General features: G+C 39.2%; 1 protein-coding gene across 2 annotated transcripts in view; it reads left to right on the forward strand.

Annotated features, from left to right (window-relative positions):
* Positions 1-25,460, forward strand: part of KDM4C (lysine demethylase 4C) — a 453,801-nt gene that overhangs the window by 65,290 nt on the left and 363,051 nt on the right. For both annotated transcript variants that reach the window (XM_074953333.1, XM_074953334.1), the window contains one exon: positions 7,540-7,733. In XM_074953333.1, the coding sequence (XP_074809434.1) occupies positions 7,540-7,733 (194 nt within the window). The remainder of the gene's footprint in view (positions 1-7,539; positions 7,734-25,460) is intronic.

Here is a 25,460-nt window from a genome sequence, read left to right on the forward strand (position 1 = left end):
CAACAACCTTTAACTGCACTTAACCATGAGATTTTGTTGTTTTATTTGCAGACACAATCAGGGATGGATGCTCCAGCTCTTCAATGGTTCCGTTCCTATCTTTTTGAGAGAACACAAAGTGTATTTATGGGTAATTGTTTCTCTACTTTGAGGGCTCTCTCTTGCTGAATGAGTGCCACAAAGGCTATGTTGTCAGATCTCTTGTTCAATGTGTACCTGAGGAGACTGGCAGGTTTAGTGGGGAGACATGAACTGTAATACATTCAGTAAGCTGATGATGCTCAACTCTGTCTCCAGTACACCTGACATGGCCAGAGAAGTAGAATGAATGACAGAGGGAGTAGATGAACTTGGGGCTTGAATGAGAGCTAGCTGGCTGTGAGAGACAGACTTTCATGCCACACACCGCTCTTCTTCTGGTCTGAAAAAGGAACCCCGAGTGTCACAGCTAAATGCAAGGTTGAACAGATTGTTTACATAAGTATAATATCATCCTGGGACTGAAGTGGCTACAACTACACTGCATGCAGCTAGCTGGCAACAATTCATTCCACACTAAGATATTGTTGGAGGGTTAGGAGAAGCAGCTGGAACAGTGGTGGTCAACCGCCACGGCAAACCGCAGCCACTGGGAGCTGCAGGCAGCCGTGCCTACGGATGGTCAATGTAAACGCTATCTCACGGCCTGCCAGCAGATTACCCTGATGGGCCGCAGGTTGCCCACCATTGAGCTGGAAGAACTGACAGAACTTATATCAGCACCACTCTTTTAAGGGAGTGTAATTGCCATTTGTTAAGCAAGTGTGAAACTTGAGGGTCTTGTTAGATCCTGGGCTGCTCTTAAAAGCCTGAGTAGTGGTTTTAGACAAGAGTGCTGTTTCCATCTCTGTTTGGTAATACAGAAGCAACATTTTCTCACCAACACAGAGACCTTGCCAGTTATTCGTGTCTTTGTCATTTCAAGATTAGAGTCCTGTAATAAACTCTACATAGGGCTACACCTTCAGACTATTCAGAGGCTGAAGCTCATGCAGAATGTTGCAGCCTGCATATCGACAGAGTTGTACAATGGGAGCAGACTAAACCAGTGATCTGTGATCTGCATTGACTCCTAAAAAGCTTCCAGGTGGGATTCAGAAGTTTGCTTTCAATCTAGAAAGTCCTATATGGTTTGGGACCTGGTTACATGAGAGAACACCTTTCTTCCTGTGATATATCATATAACATTTGAAATCAGCAGAGACATTTGAGCAGAACGTTGGGCATACCTGGAAGGATGAGAAATACTTGGAAGGATGTGGCAGATGAAGGATGGGAGCAATGTTCCCTCTAATTTTTGACAGGCCGTGTGTGGGGAAAAAATGTCTTCTGTGCAAATTTTTGTGCGCATGGTGTTTTGCCGTGAGTGCAGGGTTTAGGGTCTGTGTGTGCGTGCACACGCGCACAGCTTAGAGGGAACAATGGATGGGAGTTAGTTCCAAAGCAGAGGCTAATACTGATTTCTCATCATTTCAGGCTTGCTGCAAAGCTGGCCTTTTTGCTCTCTTTTTCTCAAGCTATTGAGGAGGGCGGAGGCTGATGGAAGGGGTTTGTTATATTTCTGTATTATGTGTGTTTTTAACCTATGGAATTGGTGCACATGTCACAGAATATATCCATAACTCTATTTTGTAAATGTGAAGAAATAATAAAATACCCCAGTACAACTGTATGTATACTGTAAGTGGCTGAGCATGGGTCATTCTGAGTATCTTTCCTTTACCGCTCTACTTGTATGTTTTTGAGTGCGCAACCTTTTAGTCCCTCCCTTCATTTTTATTTGATCTGTTTCAACCAAAGTCATACTTTAAAAAAAAAAATGGTGGAGGTACAACAAATTTCTCAGATTGTAAGCTTTTTGGGGGCAGAGACTGTCTTGTTGTTCTGTTTGTACAGTGCCTATCATAATGGGCCCTTGTCCATTTCTGGGGCTCCTATAATGATTAATAATAAATTATCATCCAGATTAATAATGGAATTAATCAACATACTAGAAGTAAAAATGCAGCACCAAAACAGCACAGACCATAATAATACATGCAAAGAGAAATTGCTCTTTAAAAAGAGTCGTCGTCTTTGTATGGCTGATGTAAATGTAGAGCAACATCTACAATTTTATATTTAGATGGTTAAGCCAGATAATTGCATCTGGAGCAGCAGAGTGTATTGCTGTGATATCTCATTCATATTTGTGAATCAGGCGTTAAGTTGTTATATGTTCCATGGTCTGCTCTGGGTGATCACCGTCGCACACTGGAGAGTCTTTAATTTTCCATTTGTGCAGCACGTATCCACATCTTCCATGGTTTGTGTGGATACAGTTTAGGGTTACCCATGAACTTTGTGGAAGATCGAAGTCATGAACCCTCTGCGTCAAGTCTTTCACGAGGTGTTTATTTGTGATTTCTTGTGGACTCCATTCAACTTTCCAAGTTTCATCAGGGTTGAAGTTGCATTGTTGAAGGTTAAATGCATGGGTCCAAAAGAGCTCACTTGACTTCAAGTGGTGGTGAGGGATGTTGTTAAGATCCTGGTGGATGGAAAGACGTTCATTCTCCACAATCCTCTGAAATCCCCGAAGGGTTGTGGCATCATGGCAAATGGATGGGGGAGCAATGTGTGACAGCATGGGCAGCCAGGGTGTTGGGGTCAACTTGAGGGTTCCAGTGATGCACCGCATTGTAGTGTTCAGTTGGACATCAACAAGTCGAATGTGGCTACTTCTGGTCCATACTGTTACACTGTTCTTGGCTATGGAGTACACGAGGGCCATCGCTGATGTCTGTAACTTTGCAGGTGCTTCCCAGCTTGTGTTTGCCGGTTTTTGGACCAGGCTGACCCTTGTCTTCATCTTGGCAGCTACCTTCTTCAGATGGTTGTGGAAGGTTAGCCTGCAATCCAGCTTCATTCCAAGATAGGTCAGAGTGGGATCATGTTGCACAGTGGCCACAGAAGGTCACTTTTAGGACGTGCTTAGCATTCCTGTTATCAAGATGGAATGCAGTGACTGTTGTTTTGTGAGGATTTTGCTTGAGCCTCCATTTCTGGAACTATTCCTCCCTGGTGTTTAGGTCCCTGTTCAAGGTGGACTCAATGTCACTGAAGGTGGATGCTTATTTTGCCAGGCAAGGTCATCCGCCTGTGCAAATTTGCATGACTTTGTTGGAGGCACGATGCTTGTGCAAACATTAAAGCATTGGCTCGAGTACTGAGCCTTGCGGCAGTTCATAGTTGAGGAACCAAGGCGAACTGACTTCGTTGCCCAAGTGGACGATGCTCAGCATCGTCCATAGCAGGCGTAGTGTTTTGCGGCAGGGGATGATCTTTGCGAGCTTCAGCATCAAGCCTTAAATCCAGACTCTATCATAGGCTGATGACAGGTCTACAAAGGTTGTGTTGGTCTTAAATTTCCTCTGGAATCTGGCCTCAATGTTAAAAAAAGACTACAGGAAACTGTTAGTTGATCTGTAGAGAGGAGAAGCAAAGAATGGTATCATACCGCTAATGATGATTACCCTTTAAAAAAACCAAAATGAATGGAAGTTAGTTTTACATGGGACCCATTTTTACTCTTATCATGAAAAGTTACAGAAGAGCTCCTGAGCCTACTTTAAATCTGGAGCTAGACCTTTCACTTGAGCTACTGAAAGCTACAATATTCTTTGCTCCTTGAGAAAGAAGAGTCAGTTTTTCCAGGACTCTGTGAGTTTTCAAACCTTTGCTAGAGTTGGCATCTAGCTTTCCCCTTCCATCTCCACACTGAGTTGAAAGCTGATTCAAATGCTATTAACAGAGCCATATGAACACGGGACAGTAGTTAACAGTAACAAACAGCGTTTCTACACACTAGCGCTTACTTTGATATAACGTAAGTTGCTCAGGGGTGTGGAAAAGCCACCTCCCTGGGCAACGTAAGTTACACCGACCTAAGCACTGATGTGGACAGTGCTGTATTGGTGGGAGAAGTTCACTGAGATAGTGAACGCCACTCAGGGAGGTGGAGTAATTGTGCTGACGGGAGAGCGCTCTCCTGTCAGCATAGAGCGTCTGCACGAGCAGTGCTACAGCAGTGCACCTACATTGGTACAGCTGAGCCACCGTAGCGATTCTAGAGTAGCCTAACCCGGTCACCCAACACGTTAGGAAAAAGGGAGCTAATGATCTTTCATTTGAACTGTTACCTGTAGTTCAGGCAGCACTTCTCAGAGGAAATAAAAGGTAAGTCTAATGTGCTGCAACAAGGGCCATAGATAATTAGTCACTATAGGTATGAAACTTGTAAAAAAAAAAAAAAAAAAAAAAATTGCTTCTTTGTTACCTTTTCTCCCTGGTTATCTTATTCTGTATTTCATCTTTTAAATAAAAAATAATCTGTTACTGCACATCTTTGTCCCTTAGGTCAGACTGCCTGATGTGTTTTCTGAAAAAAACACCCATTACATTTGACAAATACGCTCCTAAAATATATGTAGAAATTAGAAATATTTTCATATAAATTTTTATTGCAATTAAAGAACAGTTTTATAATCTAGGTTAGCTCCAGAAAGATGTTAAATAAAAATATTAACTCTCAGTTTTCCCCAAATGCCCAGAATAATTATTGATTGTATTCTCTCCACATGCTAAGGATGACAACTAAATGGATTCTAACTGCCTTTCTACAATCCAGTGGCTGTCTACTAAACATTACATATGAATGAGCCTGGGTACTATTAATTTAATGCTGGATATTAAATATAAAATAGCCAGTTGAATTTTGAGAGGTATTCTTATTAAGCTTTGAGATGTTGGAGCTGAGCGACACTTTTAGAGCTCTGGTTTTCTTTGCTGTCAATGTTGCAATTGTGAGAATTAAACACAGTTACATTGTTGTCAATGAGACTTGACTCCATATTATACTGAGCGAATGTTTTGCTTTGAAATGTTTGGAATACCAAAACAGTATTTTCCATTTTATAAAGTAACATCTTGCAACATTAGAGTTGCAGAAATAAAACTGATTTTCTTATATAGTCAAAGAGGATTAAAAAAGAATTTAAAACTGGCAAAAATATTTTTAGATCATCATTTGCTAATAACCAGCTAAAATGTTTTTGTCCAAACTCTATCAACATGTCCTCCCTGGCTGAGAACTTCCATGCTATGCATGAAGTTAACTTGAGTAAGTGCAAATAGATAGTGTATAGGCTGAAGGAGTTGTGTATTTTGTGTATTCTGCACTCATTTGGTTTTCTATGTTCATATGGAAATTTGGCCTTGTTTTTGGAAGAAAACTGGCAGTGTGTTGATTGGTAGTGGTGAGGAAAGTGCTAGAAAGCCATAGATACAGTAAATTAGTATCAGATAAATTGGTGACTCAGAATGGTATGAGGAATTAAGATAGGGCTATAAAAAGAGTAAACCTTAACGCTTTGTTGGTTATTTGTAAGAAAGCAACGTTATGGAAGCACAATGGAATCTCCATGATTAAGATTGTTTTCAGTTTTCCACTTAAAGCAGATATTCAGTGCCTTTGTTCCTTAGAACACAGTGCATCTTCCCTAAATTTACAACACATAATCTGTGAGCAAAGATTGAATTTTCTAGGGATTTTCAAGTAAATCTGTTAATTAATTTGAGTAAAAATTAATTACATTTGGTCTTTTAAGTTTATTTTGAGTCTCATAATGTTTATATTCTGCATACAATTACTAATTTGAAAGGGGCACTTTTTTAGTAGCATCTAAGGGAAAAGCTATTTCTTAAGTATACAGCTAGGTTAATTTTTGCAATATTGACAATACTCCTTATAACTGACTGTTTCTTCATCACATATATTTTTATGTCACATTTATACACCAGAATCTGGGCTTTTGTTTAAAATAATTTTATTTGTAGCCTTTGTGGTTTTGAAGAAAATCTTGAAAACCTGAACTGAGAGTTTTATTTGCTGGCTGGCCCTGTAATTTATTTTTTAATTTTTTTTATTTTCTGGCTGGCATAAACTCATTTAATAAAAACCAGGATCTTTGTGAATGTGCACCTCCAGCTTAGCGGCCCATGTTGTTCTTCATTAAAGTAGCCATTGTGGTCAGAGATCCTTCCTAAAACTAAGAAGCTCAGAAGTTTATACACAGAATCACTACTTTGTGTATCAGTTAAGGTTGCTGCACATGTCACACACAACCTCCAAAGCAAGGGAATGAAAATGAAGACGCTTAATGATTCATACCCTCTCCTCCTCTACTCAGAGATGCTGCCTGCTGACTGCATGACCACCAGACATCACAGACAATGTATCACAACCTCAGTTCTGCACAGAAGGGATGCTGGCATTTCAGCACTCCTTTCCCCAAAGTTGAGTGAGATTTCCCAGAATTGTGCAGATCTTCAGACCAAAAATCTGGTCTTGCTTAACTGTGAGCATGTGTTTAAGTCCTGTTATTGTCAGGGAGCCTTAAATGCATGTTTAAGTGCTGTTGTAAATAGGGATGCGTTCTTGAGTTGGGGCCTAAATTATTTTGCTTGAATGTCCTGGTGTTCTGTATCTCTATATATCTAGTAATTTCTACCTTACTGGTACTCCTGATTGCTGTTATAATAAAATTTGATTTCCTTCTCTTAACTTTTAGGGAACAGCTCTGATCTCAGTTAGTTATTTTATATCACACACAGTGATGCATACCTTAGCATCTGAGATTAGAATTGCTCTTAATGGATAAATATAAAATACAGCAAAAACACCACGTAGGACTTTAAATACAGAATTCCTATAGGTTATAATGATGGTAAAATGATTGAAATTCCATGCAGTTCTTCAGAAGATTTCCCCTTAAGTATTTTATTGTCCAATATTTTATTATAATTAAAAATGTTTCTGAAGTGACTTAGTGATTTTATTTTTTTCATCCTTTACAGAGCAATGTTAAACTTTCAGAGGTAAATAAAATAATGTATGTTTTAAGATACTCTTTGTTAAACACTTTCATATTGCATGATTTTACTTTGGAACCGAATAAAATGTGCATCTATATCTTTTTGAACAGGGTCCTAGCTTGTAGGTATATACCTACAAAAGAGTTTTATTGTCTTTGGCTATTATTTTTAATGTAGCTGCACTTATAGTCCCTGTCAGGATCGGGGTCCCAATGAATTAGATGCTGTACAAACCTCTAGGACAATGTTTTCTCTGCTCTGAAGATCTTGCAATCTTAGGGCCTGATCCAAAGCCCATTGTATTCAATAGGAGTCTTTCAGTTGACTTCAGCAGGCCCCCTAAGTGCTTATAATATTGTACTTTCATATTAATATATTGCAGCATTAGATCAGGTTTATACCACTTAATTAGTAATGTTAAGTGTATGTATTGTACCGTTGAAATTTCTTGATAATTGATTGTGTTATTTTTCATTCCTCTCTTCAATTAAAATACCTTTTGGAATCATTTCAGCAGATTGTGTTTTCATTTGGTAGTCATATTATTTTTAGTATTTATTAATGTATTTTATGTCTTTGTTTCAGGATATTGATGAATGGAATATTGCCCATCTCAATACAATATTGGACGTTGTGGGTGAAGACTGTGGAATTTCTATTGAGGGTGTAAATACCCCCTATCTCTATTTTGGCATGTGGAAAACAACATTCGCATGGCACACTGAAGATATGGATCTTTACAGTATTAATTATCTCCACTTTGGAGAGCCGAAGTCATGGCAAGTTTAATTTTTTTTTATAAAAGCTCATTTTGAAAGATGTTTCTTTTTTGTTTCAGCTGACTAAAGCAAACAGATGAGGTAGAATTACTTTGTGGTGAGGAGCTCCATTTAAACAAGATAAGAGCAATCTGGTGGGCAGCTCAGAAAGTAATGAAATTTGAGTCTTGTGATTGAAGGAGAATGGCCTTAATAATATAAACTTCTCCTTTTAAAGGAAATGGCTAAAAAGAAAAAGAATCTGAGACTCAAAAGAAAAAACAGTAGTTAAATAACAGGCATTACTTGAATCAGGAAACTCAGGATACTATTTGAGAGAACTCTTATTAGGGCCTCATTGAAATCATTGGGACAGATTTGGTGTCTTAAGTCCACGTCAGCAAAGTACTTAAGCATGTAGTTCATTTAAATGTATAACCAGACCTCTGAAGTCAATGAGATTGCTTAAGTGCTTAACATTTAAGCATGTTCTTAAGTGTTTTATTGAATTGGGTCTGTATTATCCACTGCTACACAGCAAACTCCACGTAAGTGGAGACTGAATGATCAAGGTACATCTTAACTGTGATGCCCACAGCCAGAGAGGTTCTCTCTCCTGGACTGTTAACTGGATAGCCTTTTGGTAGTGTGAGGAGACAACTAGGGGTGTGTGTGTGTGTGTGTGAAGAGAGAGACTTCACATTTTTCATTCTGATGGAGATAATTCATATTATGGTATGTTGGTTGCTTTATCATATGCTAAAGCTGTACATAGTGCATGTCATCCCTCTGTAGGTGCCGATTTATTTCTGGTCATCCAGTTATGATGATGGGAATGTTTGCAGGTGATGTTCACTAATGGTGTTATTCAAATTATGTTCATGCATTCAGTCACTTCTGGATTAGGAGAAAGAACTGTGACATTTTAAATATGTAAGCTGGCAAACTGATCAACATACTAACGATATTGCAAAAGCACAGTAGGAAAAGCAATGTTTTCTAGATTCTAGTTCTAGTCTAAATGCTTTGCATTTAAGTACAAGACAGTGGAGCTCTTGTTACTGAGAACGTAAAGAGGACCAGGACCATAACTTCAAATCATCTGCGTAGAATATATCTGAGTTTTGCATCATTGAATAGTACATTTTGTTTGAAATGATTGGTTTAATAAATTCAAGTATATTATGACTTCATTGTAGAAAAGAAAGATGGACTTTTCAGATACAACATTGATGGATGGATATATGAAAAACTACCTAAATAGGCAACTCTCCTTTAAACACAAAGTTTTTATGTTCGATCCCAAGAAATATGAAAGTAATTCAGAAAGCAGTTTTGAAAAACACTTAATATTGTAAAATTCCAACCAGCAAAGACACTTACTTAATCCTAATAGAACATGGACATGTTCTGGCAAGAGTTTAGCAAAGTTCTGATTAGTGCGTTTTAAAGTATTTTAAAGCAAGTTTTAAGATTTGTGCTGAATGCCCCTCTAGTCTACAAATAGGTTTTGAGTCTTCCAAATAACTAAATAAAATTTTAAAAGAAATGGGAGCTGGGCACTCAACTCTTATTGATTTTTTTTTTCAATGAGAGATGAATACCTAACTGCCCTTTGTGACTTTGAAAATCTCTCCTCCAAAACACATTGTGTATTGCTATTATATGGTAAATGGAGACTGTTTATAAATAATAGAAAAATATTTAGTTTCTTTATCATTCTTTGAGCGTAAGTACTTAATAGAGCTACATTAATTTTATAAATTTAATGTATTTACATTACATTTAAGTACAGTTGAGTTCAGTAAATATTAAAAGCTAAAGGCATTTTGACAGTCATAATTAGATGATGCTCAGCTGCATCAAAAGTACTACAAAATGAACTGTAATGACAGTTGACTCACTTGGTTGCCGAGCAACTGAAGGCACAGATCATGACACTGACAAAAGCCTGTGTTAGTGTAATGGTTTAGAATGGAAGCCATGAAATGGAGGAAGCAGATGGGCCTAGAATGAAGGGGTCACAGTTTAGAGGGCCACTGCACCTGTATTCCCGCCCTGAGGTCCTTCAAGGGTATTCACTCAAAGGTTACCAGCTCCTAGTCATCTTCTCTCTTGGGCTAACACTCCTCTCTCTCTCTCTCCATCCATCCTGACTGGAGGTTTTGAAGGCTGCTCAAAGTTTTGAACATAATTTTAAGCGTTCTGTTAAATCTCTCAAGAGCTGTTAAGTCTGGGGGTGGTACGAATCTGACCGAAACTGTTGAACTCCACATTTCTCTCATAGTCCTTCATGCAGATCTGACATAAAGTTTGCCCCCTGATCAGTCAGAATCTCACAGGGAAACACCGTCTGGCTGAATAATGCTGGCAAAGCCACTTTGTCTATCTCCATAAAGGAGAGAACTACTAGTTCTGGGTATTGGGTGGCACAATCTGTTATCATCAGAATATATTTTATCCTGTCCAGGTAGTTTTGCTAAGGAGCCCTTCTCCAGCCCACCACTTAATTCAGAGATCACTAGCAAATGCTACTTTGGTGAATCTAAGATTGAAAAATAATTTACTAAGATGAAGTATCTTGGCTTTTAATTGTGACGAGAGCCTTCTATCTCTTCCAAGGGCCAAGACTGACAGATGACGGAACTAGCATGCCTCAAATATGCTGACCACAATGGCAGCAATTGGGGAACGTGGAGCTAATTTCTGAAAGTATCCAGTGGATAAATAGTGCACCACATTCATTATACAGTTCAATTCTCAATATTTATGCGAATAAGAGTGTCTGTGTAAATTGCATATCTTGATTCCACAACTGCAGTTGCCATACCCACATGGAGCCCAGTGGAGCTCTGTGCAGGAAAGGTGTGTGCCGCGTCTAGTTAGGTGCCAGATCAGGGCCATAATGAATGTGTGTGAGTGTTTGTTTAAATGTGTAATATTTCTTTTTGGAGTTATTTTTTTGCTTTAGGATCTGTAATGCCTGAAAATTATTGTCTAACGCAGAAAATAATTTTAAGGGGAATGGGGAAAGAATGGAAAATTAAAGAAAACATGGGAAACAGTACAGGAGCTGGGGGAAGGAGAAAAAGATACAGTGAGGGGACAGTTACTAGATTTGAGGGTACGATTTATTATTATAATTTGATTTTTTTTTTGCTAGTAGTTATCATTTTTATTACCATAAGTTTTCCTTTGCATTCTTTTCTGAAAAAATGTGGAATTCTATAAAAGTTATTTTACTATAAATTTATATTCATGACAATTATTTAAATGGTGCTTTGTGTTATTTTTTGATTTCCTTATAGAACATTCTTAGTTACCTAGCAAAGTTGTTTGAATGATTAATGGTTTACTTAGCCCATATATTTAGGGGAGTGGCTTGGTGACTTGGAGTTCACAACAGTTTGTGTTGGATACTTGTTCACATTACAAAAGGCCTTTTCTGCTGGCTGTTGTAAGGTGTTTTTCTCTCTCTCTTCCCCCCAAGTCTGGTTAATATTTTTAGGTCACAGGATAAAGCTGATGCACAGGACGGTATGCTGGGAGAATTTGTGTCTTGACTAATAAATTGAGAAATTTTGCTCATGGCCTAAGTATTGAACTACACTTGGAGCTAAACCCAAGTTTTGGAAAACATTCCTAGAGAGCAGACACTAGCATCTGTATAATGCAATTCTAAGAATGTCACTCTGTGTGTCACTCTGAAGCCTAAACCATCTCTTGAGTTAGTATGATGTGGTGGAAACAGCTACATGTATGGTTGAGAATTCTTTTTGTTCAGAATATCACCAAGTTCAATCTCTGGGCTTCATGGTCTGTTCCAGTCCAGTTTTTAAGTTTCAGAACATTTTGACTTCACAAATTATCCTTGTATGATGTACAGCTGCAGTAATGCATGTATCTGTATTGTGCCGTGAGTCCTAGGCCATTGTGATATCAGAGGTAACTCAAGCAATCACTCATACTCTTCTGCTATTTTGCATGCAACAGTTTAATTGGTTGTATGAGGGATACTGCACAGAGGGTGGAGTACTTGGCCCAGCTGCCACACTTGTGCACCTAATTGCCACCTGCACAAATCAACATGCAAAAACACAACCAGCATACAGAACCCCAAACATACATAGCCCCTAACTGCAGCACTGCCCCATTTGCCGCATGCACAAATCCATACAACTCTCCCAGCACAACACAACCAGCATGCACAATAACCCCAAACACAAACAGCCCCCTCACTGCAGCATACTCTCCTCGTTTGCTACCTGCACAAATCTCCTAACACAACCCTGCCCCAAACAGATCAACAGTACCACCCACACAACTGCACAATCAACACACACTAAACCCAAACATCACTCTGAAGCCTAGAATGTCTGCTGAATCAGTGTGAAGCAATGGAAACAGCTACCTGCATGGTTTAGAGCTCTTTTTGTTCATAGAATCACCAGGTTCAATCATCACTGGTATTCATTGTCTGTCACTGTCCAGTTTTTAAATTATCTGCCATTTTTGGCTTTTTTACACACATGACTTTGAGTTATGCCTGTGTGACAGCATGGGCTTCCAGTTACTAGACTAGTATAATAATAAAGGCAGAATACTGAACAGCATATGTAGATTGGAGCCATGTAGAAGATGCATATGATGCTCCAAGGTATAATATATGTCCATAAATCCAAAAAATTTGAATAGGGCCTTTAAATTTTGGAAAACATTCTAGGCACATTAGGTGTCTGAAATCAGTTTATTCTTGCTGCTGTTATCTGACTCATGTAAAATAGTGGTGAAGGTAGATACTTCTCAGATCTGGAAGGATTAAAATGATATAAATCTCACTGAAGAATATTAGTGAAGGATACATGAAAGTGTTGATTAAACAGGAGCAAAGCAATTATTTTCATGGCAGTCTGGATATTTTGAATTCTGTTGTAGCAAGACTAGTTTCATTTTTATTTGTTAGAGAAAAGCCTGTGTGTAAGGTATATTTAAGATTGTTGTTTAGACAGGACTATTTTTGGAATTGTACTCATTTTGTCTGTGTTTGTGTTTTACGATTGGGATTTGGAATTTTTGTCATATATGGAGTCAAATCCTTTATTTTCTGTTAAAAAGAACACGGCATAAACTAACATGACAATGTACATAGATAAATACAGAATGAATGGGTCCTCAATTTGTAGCAAGGCATTTTCAGTGGCAGTCCTACTGGTCTTCACACTGTGACTCCTGGGAATGGCAGGATAATACATTACTATATGATTTGTTCTACATATCACAAAACACTCTGGAGAGAGGGTCAGTCATAAGATAAAGAGAAGGGTAAGCTTCAGAAAGGGAAAATGACTCCATAACTTTGAGAGAGCAGGGAAAATAGACCAGAGAGCTGAATGGAGGGAACATAGGAAGCCAGGATTGGAGGAGCAGGTGAATGAGTCTTAGCTCAGAAGTAAATGCATGGGAGGTCAGAGGAGTAGAATGAAGCAAGTCCACGGGGAAGTTTGAAAGAAAGAATTTTAATTGGATTCTTAGATGACTAAAAGCCAATGAAGATGACCAAGAACTCAGATATATTGGGCAGCCCTTCTTTCTTGAGCAAGAGAGTATTCTGATTGCAAGTATTCTGATCCTCTGAAGATAGCATGAGATTCTGCCATGCACACAAAAGGAAAGTGGAGAGGGACTGGGTTGTGGCTGGAGCCACACCCTTTCCTGCTGCCCCTCTTCTCACACAGCTAGAATCTGCATCTTCTAATAGGAATTGTGCTCCCCAGTGATTGCTGGTGTCCCCAACAATTGCTGGCCAGCCCCTGTTAGGGTGATAAGGTGAGGGAAGCTCCTCTGCCCTTGTGGATTAGGGAAGGCTTCAGATTTAAGGTATGAATATCTATTTCAGGGGAAGCATTGTTCAGATCATCGTTCTGGAATTGGTGATTCTTACAAAGAAGAAGTAGGAGAGAGAAGGGCATCATCTTGAATGAGCTAAGATTTCTGGCCTAGGGAGCAAAGTTGTCTGAGTTAAGGAGAAAGATGGTGGAGTTAGGCATAGGGGAGCAGATGTGGGCATGTCTCAGAAAGAGAGTAAAAGTCCCTGCAGGACATTTCAGTCCTTCAGGAATAGGATGCTTTGGTGTAACTGGCAGCTGACAGAGTCAAGGCAAGAAAGTGGGGAATCATCATCATCGTCATCATCAAACCTCTCTTATGTAGTGCTTTTCGTCAGTAGATCTCAAAGGACTTCACGAAGGAGTTAAGTAACGTTATTCCCATTTTACACATGGGGAAACTGAGAGACAGAAAGGTGACATGGGGGTAGGAGCTGGGAGTCATCCATACAGAATTGATATACACAACTGATAGCAATGACATGTCAAATAGAGAAAAGACAGATGTAGCATCTGTTCATTAGTCAACTTTTATAGCTAGCAAAAAAATGTACGTGGGAGCCAATAGAGCGAAGAAGGATAGAGCCTTGAGACACTCTTTAGCATGTAGAGTGGAAGTAACATGTACATCTTTCATCAATGAAGGAAATGGTTGAATTCAAATTAGAGAAGGAGATTATTAGACATACTGGTTTCTCGTTAGAATTTTTAGGAAGATGTGTGATAAGTAACACCAAAAGTTGCAACCATCAAGTGGGAAGGGAACCATCATAAGCAAAAGTGTTGGTTTACTAATTTATCTGGAGAAGGGCAGTCTTACTATGAAAGGTTCAGTGCCCAGTTTGAAGTCAATCAGACATGTTGTGCTGGAGAAGGTGGCTGGAATGGTGAAAGAGGGTCACCTTCTCCCAGACTTTGCTGAGGAATTGAGTTTGGAAACTGAATATCTTTTGATGAACAAGGAATGATCCAATGAAGTATTTTTGTTTAAAGAGCTAATAGCAGTTTTGAGAAAGACCTGGAAAGTTACAGAAAGTGTAGTGCTTTTTAAGTACAGTGATTATAAGGAATCAGAAGACAAAACTTGAGGTTGGAAGGGAGTCCAATAACGAGGTAGGCTTTTGCTCATGGATCAGATTTTGAGGACAATATTGGGATGGATGGGAAAAGATACATGAAATGAAAGGATGTCTCTTTGTAGGTGAATCAAGAGACAATGAGGTGCCTGGGCTCAAAGAAGTACGATGGGTGATATTGATTTTCTAAAAGAATAGCATAGCAAACTATTCATATTGCTCAGTGGACAGAGAGAGCTTGGGAGTGGGTATTGGGCCAGTGATCTAGAATTAGGCTGAATCAACTGCTTTGATAAAATGTGAAGGATGATGAACTAAGCTGATCATCAACCAATGACTTTAAAGTTAGTTTAACAAATTTTTACTGGCTTAAAGCTTTGGAATTTTTTAATGCTAATCATACCAAGGAAATCCTCAGCTGTTTTATTCCCCCAACCCTCCATCATCACATAAACTAGTATTACAGTGCAGTAGCTTGGTAAAATGTCACATTGAATTAGCTTGAATCTAATGGCATTTTCCACTATCTGTGGAAATATCTGCTTTAGTAACCATGGAACCGTACTGTTTATATCCAGTTTCTTGTTACAAAGATAAGAATAATTGGGTGAATACAAAAGGCTGTTTCACATCAGCCTGATGCCCATATTGTCATTTAGTTGTTACATTTTTTATGTAGTAAAGCACATTTTGAAAATTTGATCATTCTTTGTTTTATCTGTTTGTTTGCATTATTACTATGAATAGTTCTATTTTTAAAAACTGTGTTACGCTTAAACCTGATAGACAGCTTCTCTGTAGTTTTTATTTAAAACAATTACAATTATCTGGGCACTCTGCACAGATCAACAGTTTTCCGTCCATATGTATAGTCACCAGATGGTGGTATGCAATATGTTGACATTTGTTTTAATACTAAATCAATACAAATTTAATTTCCAATTTAGTGACCGCCTATACTTGTATAACTTGCAGTGCTAAATAAAGTACTTATCACACATCACAAAAATTAACATGAGTGACATCCCTCCATTTTGTTAATTGGTTGGGTATAATTTGTAAAATGGAGGTAATGAAGAACACTGTCCAATAAATGAAAATTCACTATAAAGATATTTAATGTTAAGACTATTTTAACATTTTTAATTGCATAAAAACTATCCATGCAAGGCATTCTATTTTCTCATTTGCTCCATAGGGACTTACCAAAGTGTCCTGGATTCCTACAAAATGTTTAACCTGCATTTGTAGGTTTATTATTACCAGTACATAAGATTGCCCAACTATTATTATTAGGATCTGGGTTAAAACTTGTAATACAAAAGTACTTCACTGATGTCCCTCTACTCTGGCTTAGAGTGACTTAAAGGGGTAGTGCAGTCTATGTTGCCCATTCAGCTTATGGCTTTTTTGGTGAGAGCGCAAACAAACTGCTGGCTAAAGTTGTTTAATATAATAAATCTCTTATACCGACTCTTTTTGGGTTCTGACAAATCACAAGTGAAGTTAAGTTCATCATTTTGTTTTTGTTAGGAGCTGCATAATCTTTGGAATTTGCTGTTTTTTAAAAACTTTTTCCTCAAAATACACTGCTAAAATAGCAGTCTCCTCTTAGTTTAGTATAGAATTAAGTATTGGGGCCTGAGTCATTTACGTAAGACTGACTTCTTCTAATCATGGATAACTTCAGCAAGTTCATTTATTGTAGTTTATATAATACCTTTCAGCCTTTGCGATATAGTTTTATAAAGATTCTTTCATGCTAGTGCCCATATAATGAATTTGAGTGGGTGGTGCAGAATATATGATGATGATGCAGATTTTCCCACACAGAAGCCCCATACATACTTAAATCTTTTTTTTAGTGGTGCATACTGCGTAAACAGCTAACGTTGCTTTGAATTCCTTCTCTGGGACTTTCCCAACCCTATGGAATACTCTCCTGAGGACTGATCTACTTTTTTGGGATGTCAAAACTTTCTCCTTTTAAATTTTTCATGCTCAACGTAATTCTTGTAAAAACAGAAAAGGTAACAATACTGACAAGCACAGAATGATGCTTATTGCCAAGCACAGGCAAGCTGCAGGCAAAGGAATGAAAATTCTCTACACTGGCCTTAAGGGTAAATCATCTGTGACTTGGAAAAGCAAGCTTTTGGTCAGCTGATAGTTACATGCACAGAGTAATTGACTTCTGAGTTTCCATAAAGTTTACTAAAGGTATGGGTTCTGAATTGCAAATAAAGTGTTAACACTGAAATTTTGTTAGTTGGGCAATGTGTGGAATTCTGAACCATTTCAGGAATACATTTTATAGCAAGGTTAAGACAAGTATGTGGAAGCCTTTACTTTCTAGAAGATTAAGGACTGGGCTCCCTAGTTGTCTATAATTCATCAGCTATTAACTGAACTTGTGGCACCTTAGAGACTAACCAATTTATTTGAGCATAAGCTTTCGTGAGCTATAGCTCACTTCATCGGATGCATAAAGTGGAAAATACAGTGAGGATGTTTTTATACACACAGACCATGGGCGGGGGGGGGGGGAAAAACATCCTCACTGTATTTTCCACTTTATGCATCCGATGAAGTGAGCTGTAGCTCATGAAAGCTTATGCTCAAATAAATTGGTTAGTCTCTAAGGTGCCACAAGTACTCCTTTTCTTTTTGCGAATACAGACTAACACGGCTGTTACTCTGAAACCTGTTATTAACTGCACTGCCATTTATTACAGTTCCTAGAGTCTAGAATTTGAGTAGAGTCTAAAACTCCACAATTTCAGCCAGCTGTTTTCCTCCTCCATATACTTGTCAAAATGAAAATGCTGTATTGGCAGTACTGAAGCGTGAAGTCCTCATTTTATCCATAAAACAGATACAGCGCAGACAGCAGCAATGGAGGCTTTCTCCCCATCCTGTAAACAGACCTCAGTGCTGACCTTGAGGGGCAAGAGGTTTTCCAGTCTCCATGAAAAGTCATTCTTTGGCTATTCTGTTGATAATCCTAATAATATGGACCAGTTGGTGGTAGCTCTTTGGTTGTTTGAAGAAGTAATGAAATCCCCCTCTCGTTTTACATAGGCCTCTAGACACACATCATGTGTGAACAACTCTCCCTCTCTAAGCATGACTATATTGGAAATGATGAACTAGAGCTGAAAGCCTCCAAATACTAATTACCTGTCCCCTGATCAGTGGGCTATGGAAAAATTGATGAAAGGTTCTGAACAAACATAGTGCCTCCAAAATAATCAGTTTTAGAGTTACAGTAGCACTACAAGTTAAGGTAAAAAACGGTACTAGTAATATTCAATATATATTACAAAAGTATGTTCTTTGGCTATAATATCTGGAACAATTAAAGCTCATTTCTTTGTTTGTTAGTGCATATAATTACATCCCAAAACATAAAGAAAAATTGACCTTAAATTGCAAAAATCTGCCTAGCTTCTTACACTGTCACCCACCATTCCTATAAAAATATTTTATGGTCACTATTAGTTTTGGCATTTTAAAAATAAAACTTATCTTACAAGCTGAACTGCTCTGCCATTTTTTTCCTTTTTCATGTAATAACTTTGTACTTCTCAGTGCAAAACCCCATCTGTTTATTCTAACTGCCTGAGCTGTCTTACCTTATTTGAGTTGCAGCCTAGTTAAACTGCATTCCTGGTGTCTTGTTTTTCTGCCTGTGGTGTCTGGGACAAAGGAGAGGTAAGCAAGTTTGGAAGCCAGTTCAGTACATGGAAATGAAAGGATGCACCAGTCTCATGTTCTCAAAACTGTTTTGAATTTTGCACTTGTTTGCCTCTCCTTTTGTTTGTTGCTGAAGATCTCTGGGTTCCTCAGTACTGTAGAACCTCAGAGTTATGGACACCTCGGGAATGGAGGTTGTCCATAACTCTGAAATGGTCCATAACTCTGAACAAGACTGTAGGTACTTCAGCCACAGGGGAATTGGTGCTGCAGCTTCGAGGTCAGGGCTCCCGGCAGAGGCCTCAGGGCTTCTGTCCCCTGGGAGCACGAGAGTTCAGGGCTTTAGATCTGGGGGGAGTGCTGGGGCTTGGGGCTTCAGCCCCATGGCTCCGTTCCCAGCTTCTGCCCCGTGGGAGGTACTGGGGATCAGGACTTGAGTTACGGGGGGAGCACTGGGGCTGAAAACAGTGCTCTCCTCATAGGTAAAGCCCCGCTGACCCCTGTGGGGCTGAAGCTAGAACGGATCCATGGGGCTGAAACCCTGAGCCTGGGCACCCCCATGGGGCTGAAGCCCAAGCCCCAGTGCTCCCCCCGGTCTTGCTCCCAAGGGTTAGAAGTCCCCAGCTGCACTCCTCCTCCCCCCTGCCCCCCAGAACCCTGACACCCCCCCTCCCGCCGCTGCAGCCTCATCCGCCCCGTGGCTGAAGCCATGAGCCCCAGGGCTAAAGCCCTGAGGCACTACAGTATTTGCTGGGGGGTGGGGCGGTGGGGAAGGAGATTTGTCTCCACTGCTGCCTGATTGATGACTTCTGGTTTTTACAGCATGTCTGGTTGAACGCTAAGTCTGTAACTCTGATGTTTGTATCTTTGAGGTTCTACTGTACATTGTTAGTTTGTAGAATACTGCAAGCGGTCAGCTCAAAATTCATGGGAAGCATGTTTTTCTAACTAAACTACCATATTTTTAAAGCCTCCGTATTTGCAACTACAGCTCATATCCTGATCTTTGTGCATGAAAATGAGGGACTTGCCGTCATAGAGCTGTGGCTTTGAGGAGAGGTAAAATATACTGCAAGTTTCCTTCTTGGGACACACAGACTAAAGATCTGTTGGAAAATTTGGCCTAAATCTCAGTGATGTTGGTACATCTGTCCATTACGTGGTATTGGCAGCATGGCTTAGCTGGTTGCTATGCTGCCATTGACTCCTTGTTTGCAGCTGCAGTCTGACAGCTGTCATTGGGTTTACAGATAATGTAGGGGAAGGTAAATGATTTCCATGCTATGGAAATGAAATATGCCAGTTTTTCAAGGGCAGAATGCAGCATAGACTGAGTGGATATACCTCACTATCGCATGCATCCCATGATTGCTACAGCAGGAGCTACCAGTGGTTAAGCAGTGGCCAGAGCACTTTGTGGAACCATCTTTGCCCTCTGCTCTGACTTCTGGGATGATTTTCGTTCAATTAGTGAATGTTTACTGCCCTACATGTCGCTGTTCCTCTGAATAATGACATCCGATGAAGTGAGCTGTAGCTCACGAAAGCTTATGCTGAAATAAATTGGTTGGTCTCTAAGGTGCCACAAGTACTCCTTTTCTTTTTGTTCCTCTGAATAAACTCTCCCTTTGTTGGGATTTCTCCTCACTTTTTCTTTTTAATCAGAATTTTCAATTTGGAGCAAACTTGGATATAGAAACTTTATACAAACAGTGTCTTGGAGAGTAGATTTTCCAACAGTTTTTTTGCTATTATCAAATAACTTTTCTCTAGTTTCTTTTAGCACTTACACTTTTTATAAGGGCCTTATCTTCAACACGTTTTAACATATTCTAAAATTCTAGTGTAGACAAGGCAGTGTAATCTTTAACATGTGCTAAACTGGACAGGCTGAAGCCTGCTAGTATTCCACTACACTACAATTTTAGAAAGTATTAGTTAGAACGTGTTAAATAACATACTCTAACAACATAGCTCTAAATCTTTCTCCAGACCGAACCCAAATGGATGCAGACTAAGGTTTCTGCAGACTCATCTTGGTGCCTTTGTTTAATAAAAGCTAGAACAGGGATATAGTAAGTGTCATAGGCATTATGGAAAGCAAAGGAGACTAGGTTTGATTTATACAAAAATAGCACCACTAATTTTTAACCTAAATATTGCTGAATATATAGGGCATTAATTATGCTGCAAAACAGAATACAAGTGTCATTGCAGAAAGTAAAAGAATGTATATTACACTACATTTTATTTCCCCAAATCAATATTTTCATTTTATAACCTTTAACATAAGTTAGAAAACGACATGCCTTCAAGTTAAGAAGAAATTAAAGTAACGTGTGTTATATAATTACAGACATTAATGGTTGGGCTGAATAAATGTATTCAATTTAAAGCAAATTGATTTTATGGCAGAAAATATTAGGACTTGTTAATCAACATCCAAAATAATGGGAAGATGTATTTTAAAAACATAGATGACATCTACATTTGCATTGCTTTATAGATAAATTTAGTTTTATTCTGTGGAAGAGCTAAAAATGGATGAAAAAGGAGTGTGACGTAATGCAAGGCAAGGTAAAGTTGCTGGAGGTGCTGCCTTCTGACCTAACTGTCCTTATTAAATAAATAATGTAACCTAGAGCTAAAGATCAAATGGAACACAGGAAAATTTACTTCAGTGTCTGGAGCATGTCCAGTATTTGAAAAGAGCACACAAAAGGGATTGTGAGAGGATTGTGGTAGGTTCTTTCTTGGCCTAGTCAGCATTGCAGTTGGCTTGGGTGAGCAGTGGTGTTCCTTCTCCTTGCTTTCCCTGATGGGTCCTGGGGAGAACAGCAGGAAAAAGAAAATTGACAAAATCCAAAAGAGTCACAAGCAAATACATAAGCATTTCTATAAAGCATCTATTACTATACCCTAAACAAGGACTGGAGATCTGATGTCAGACCCTTAAGAAACCCAGAAATTAAGTGAAAGAGCCCAAGATTTTTTGCCTTCCTCTCATGAATGGTAGACTGCACGCAAAGGTAATTTACAGAAAGCTGAGGGCTGTGGTTCCAGTGGTTTATCCCCATTTCTGTTCTATTTTTTTCCCCCTCAATGCAGTCTTGCTTCCTGATTAATCAGTTCTTCTAAATGTTGCAGTGTGATCCTTACTCTATTATTAGGCATTCTAAAAAAGGGAGAGACTACCTCAGGAGCCAGGGACACCAGGTGTCCTGGCTCCTAAACACAGTGGCACAACTATGGATTGCCTCTTACACAGGGTGAAACACAAAGTCTCAGTCTTACCATGTGGTATTGCACTGGCTATCAATGCATTTTTAGTTCATTTTGAAAAAAATCTATATACCTTTCATTTGAGAGCTTCCTGAGATACTTTCCCGTCTTTCTTTGAAAGACTGAATATTCCCAACACTAGATCCTGGACTCCAGGCTGAGATGAATGAGCCAGATCTTGGATTACATAACACACATGGTATTTTTCTCTTCCCTAAGTGGATGACTTAAGTAACAAACAGGCATAGCAGAAATATTATAATTGTTTATTGCAAAGTAGAACTCAGACTTATATTGGGCAGAGGGTTGTGTGGGCAGAGGGCAAAGTTATAAATTCACTCATATAAAAAATCAATCTAAAAGGGGACACTGTGACACATTTTCAGGGTTACCCTGGTTATCCTGGGTGAATTACTGCCACCTGTTTACAGTGGGAGGGAGCTCTGTTTGTGCACCACCAGGGTTACCAGGGTCCCCGGTTACTAGGACCACAGGCACTCCGCTCCAGGCTCTGCGAGCCCCTGTCCTTTCCCTTTGGAAGCTAGCAATTTACACACTCCACTGGGTTACATTTAAGTGTCCGGTTCCCTACCTTCTGGGCACGTGCAATATACACATATTTGTTGTCTCTGTGGCAACAGTGCACTTTGGGTTCACTGGTTTTAGTAAAGGAATGCTTAACTGTATTATGCTGTTAAGAACACAAGAATGGCCCTACTGGGTCAGACCAAAGGTCCATGTAGCCCAGTATCCTGTCTTCTGACAGTAGCCAATGCCAGGTGCCCCAGAGGGAATGAACAGAACAGGTAATCATCAAGTGATCCATCCCCTGTCGCCCATTCCCAGCTTCTGGCAAACAGAGGCTAGGGACATCCCTGCCCATGCTGGCTAATAGCCATTGATGGACCTATCCCCCATGAATTTATCTAGTTCTTTTTTTGAATGCTTGGCCTTCACAACATCCTCTGGCAAAGAGTTCCACAGGTTGACTGTGTGTTGTGTGAAAAAATACTTCCTTTTGTTTGTTTTAAACCTGCTGCCTATTAATCTCATATAGTGGCCTATAGTTCTTATGTTATGAGAAAGAGTGAACAACACTCCCTTATCTACTTTCTCTACACCAGTCATGATTTTATAGACCTCAATCATATCTCCCTTTAGCCGTCTTTTTTCCAAGCTGAAAAGTCCCAGTCTCATTAATCTCTCCTCATATGGAAGCCATTCCATACCCCTAATAATTTTTGTTGCCCTTTTCTGAACCTTTTCCAATTCCAATATATTTTTTTGAGATGGGGCGACCACATCTGTACGCAGTATTCAAGATGTGGGTGTACCATGGATTTAAATACAGGCAATATGATATTTTCTGTCTTATTATCTATCCTTTTCTTAATGATTCCCAACATTCTGTTTGCTTTTTTGACCGCCACTGCACATTGAGTGGATGTTTTCAGAGGACTATCCACAATGACTCCAAGATCTTTCTTGAGTGGTAACAGCTAATTTAGACCCCATCATTTTATATGTGTAGTTGGGATTCTGTTTTCCAACATGGATTATTTTGCATTTATCAACAGTGAATTTCATCCGCCATTTTGTTGCCCAGTCACCCAGTTTTGAGAGATCCTTTTGTATCTCTTCGCAGCCTGCCTTGGACTTAACTATCTTGAGTAGTTTTGGATCATCTGCAAATTTTGCCACCTCACTGTTTACCCCTTTTTCCAGATCATTTATGAATATGTTGAATAGGACTGGGCCCAGTACAGACTCCTGGGGGACACCACTATTTACTTCTCTCCATTCTGAAAACTGACCATTTATTCCTACCCTTTGTTTCCTATCTTTTAACCAGTTACCAATCCATGAGAGAACATTCCCTCTTATCCCACAACAGCTTACTTTGCTTAAGAGCCTTTGGTGAGGGACCTCGTCAAAGGCTTTCTGAAAATCTAAATACGCTATATCCACTGGATCCCCCTTGTCCACATGCTTGTTGACCCCCTCAAAGAATTCTAGTAGATGGGTGAGGCATCATTTCCCTTTATAAAAACCATAGTGACTATTCCCCAACAAATTATGTTCATCTGTGTGACAATTTTGTTCTTTACTGTAGTTTGCCCGGTACTGAAGTCCTGCGTACCGGCGTGTAATTGCCAGGGTCACCTCTGGAGCCCTTTTAAAAAAAATTGGCGTCACATTAGCTATCCTCCAGTCATTTGGTACAGAAGCTGATTTAAATGATAGGTTACAGACTAGTTAGTAGTCCTGTAATTTCACATCTGAGTTTCTTCATGTCTCTTGGGTGAATACCATCTGGTCTGTTGACTTTATTACTGTTTAGTTTATCAATTTATTCCAAAACCTCCTGTAATGACACCTCAGTCTGGGATAGTTCCTCAGATTTGTCACCGAAAAAGAATTAGCACAGGTTTGGGAATATTCCTCACATCGTCAACTGTGAAGACTGATGCAAAGAATTCATTTAGTTTCTCCGCAATGGCCTTATCATCCTTTAGCATCTCAATCATCCAGTGGCCCCACTGGTTGTTTAGCAGGCTTCCTGCTTCCGATGTACTTAAATTTTTTTTTTGCTATTACTTTTTTGAGTGTTTGGCTAGCTGTACTTCAGATTCTTTTTCGGCCTTCCAAATTATATTTTTTCACAATTATATTGTATACTTGGTGGCAGTGTGTGTAAAATACTTTATTTAAATGAATATATACCAGAGTTTACAAATCATTAAAGGATCTTATGAGTAAAACTTCTGGTGCATATAAGCAAGCTCTGTGACTAGTCCATGTCTTGGACAGAAGTACGTGGTGTGGTGTGAGGAGTAACCTAAGAACAGAAACAGAAGGAACAAAGCAATAAAGATTGCAGGATGTCATCAAAATGCTGTTCTTCAGTGCCCCAGAGAACTTCAGCTTTGACAAACCTTCAGAATGGATAGATTGAAAAAAATATTTTGCAAGATTTTGCATCGCTACCAAGCACCATAAAGAAAGTGGAAATATACAGGTATCTTCTTTATGCTATGAGGAAGCAAGCAGAGCGTGTCTTTAAATCCTTTGACTGTACTGCAGATAGTCAAAAAGATTACTATGAAAGGATTCTGGCTATGTTTGATGCTTACTTTATACCTGAGAGAAATGTGGTTTATGAAAGAGCATGTTTACACCAGAGAATTCAAGAACCAGGGGAAAATGGTGAATGTGTTATAAGAGCTCTGCATGCATTGGCTGAAAACTGTGATTTTTGGGAATGCAAAATATGAATATATCAGAGACAGGCTGATTGTTGGGTTAACAGATAAAGCATTTCACAGCAACCACCATTGTAAAGAGATTTAACCTTAGCCACAGCTATACGCAGAGCAAAGCAGCCTGAGCTGATGAAAGAGCAGAACCTAGAGCAACTTAACAAGCTTGAAAAACCTGACACTAGCTTAGAAACTATAAACAGACACTTGAGTGTTAAAAATCATTACTACAAAACCCCTGAGGCAAGAAGAGAGAACTCCTAGGCTAAGAGAGACAAATTCCAGCCTACATGCAGATGGTATAGAAAAAGTCATATCCCAAGAGCAATGTTCCCTCTAATTTTTTCCATCCATGTGTGGAATAAATTTTGTTATGTGCACTGAGGTATGTGCAGATGTGCGCCACCAGTAGAAACAAAAAACCTAGATATAATATATATGTTTAAAAAGTTATCATAGGGCTCCTTAGAATCATAGAATATCAAGGTTGGAAGGAGGTCATCTAGTCCAACCCCCTGCTCAAAGCAGGACCAATCCCCAATTTTTGCC

Source organism: Natator depressus, chromosome 5 (assembly GCF_965152275.1).
Source record: "Natator depressus isolate rNatDep1 chromosome 5, rNatDep2.hap1, whole genome shotgun sequence".
NCBI lineage: Eukaryota > Metazoa > Chordata > Testudines > Cheloniidae > Natator > Natator depressus.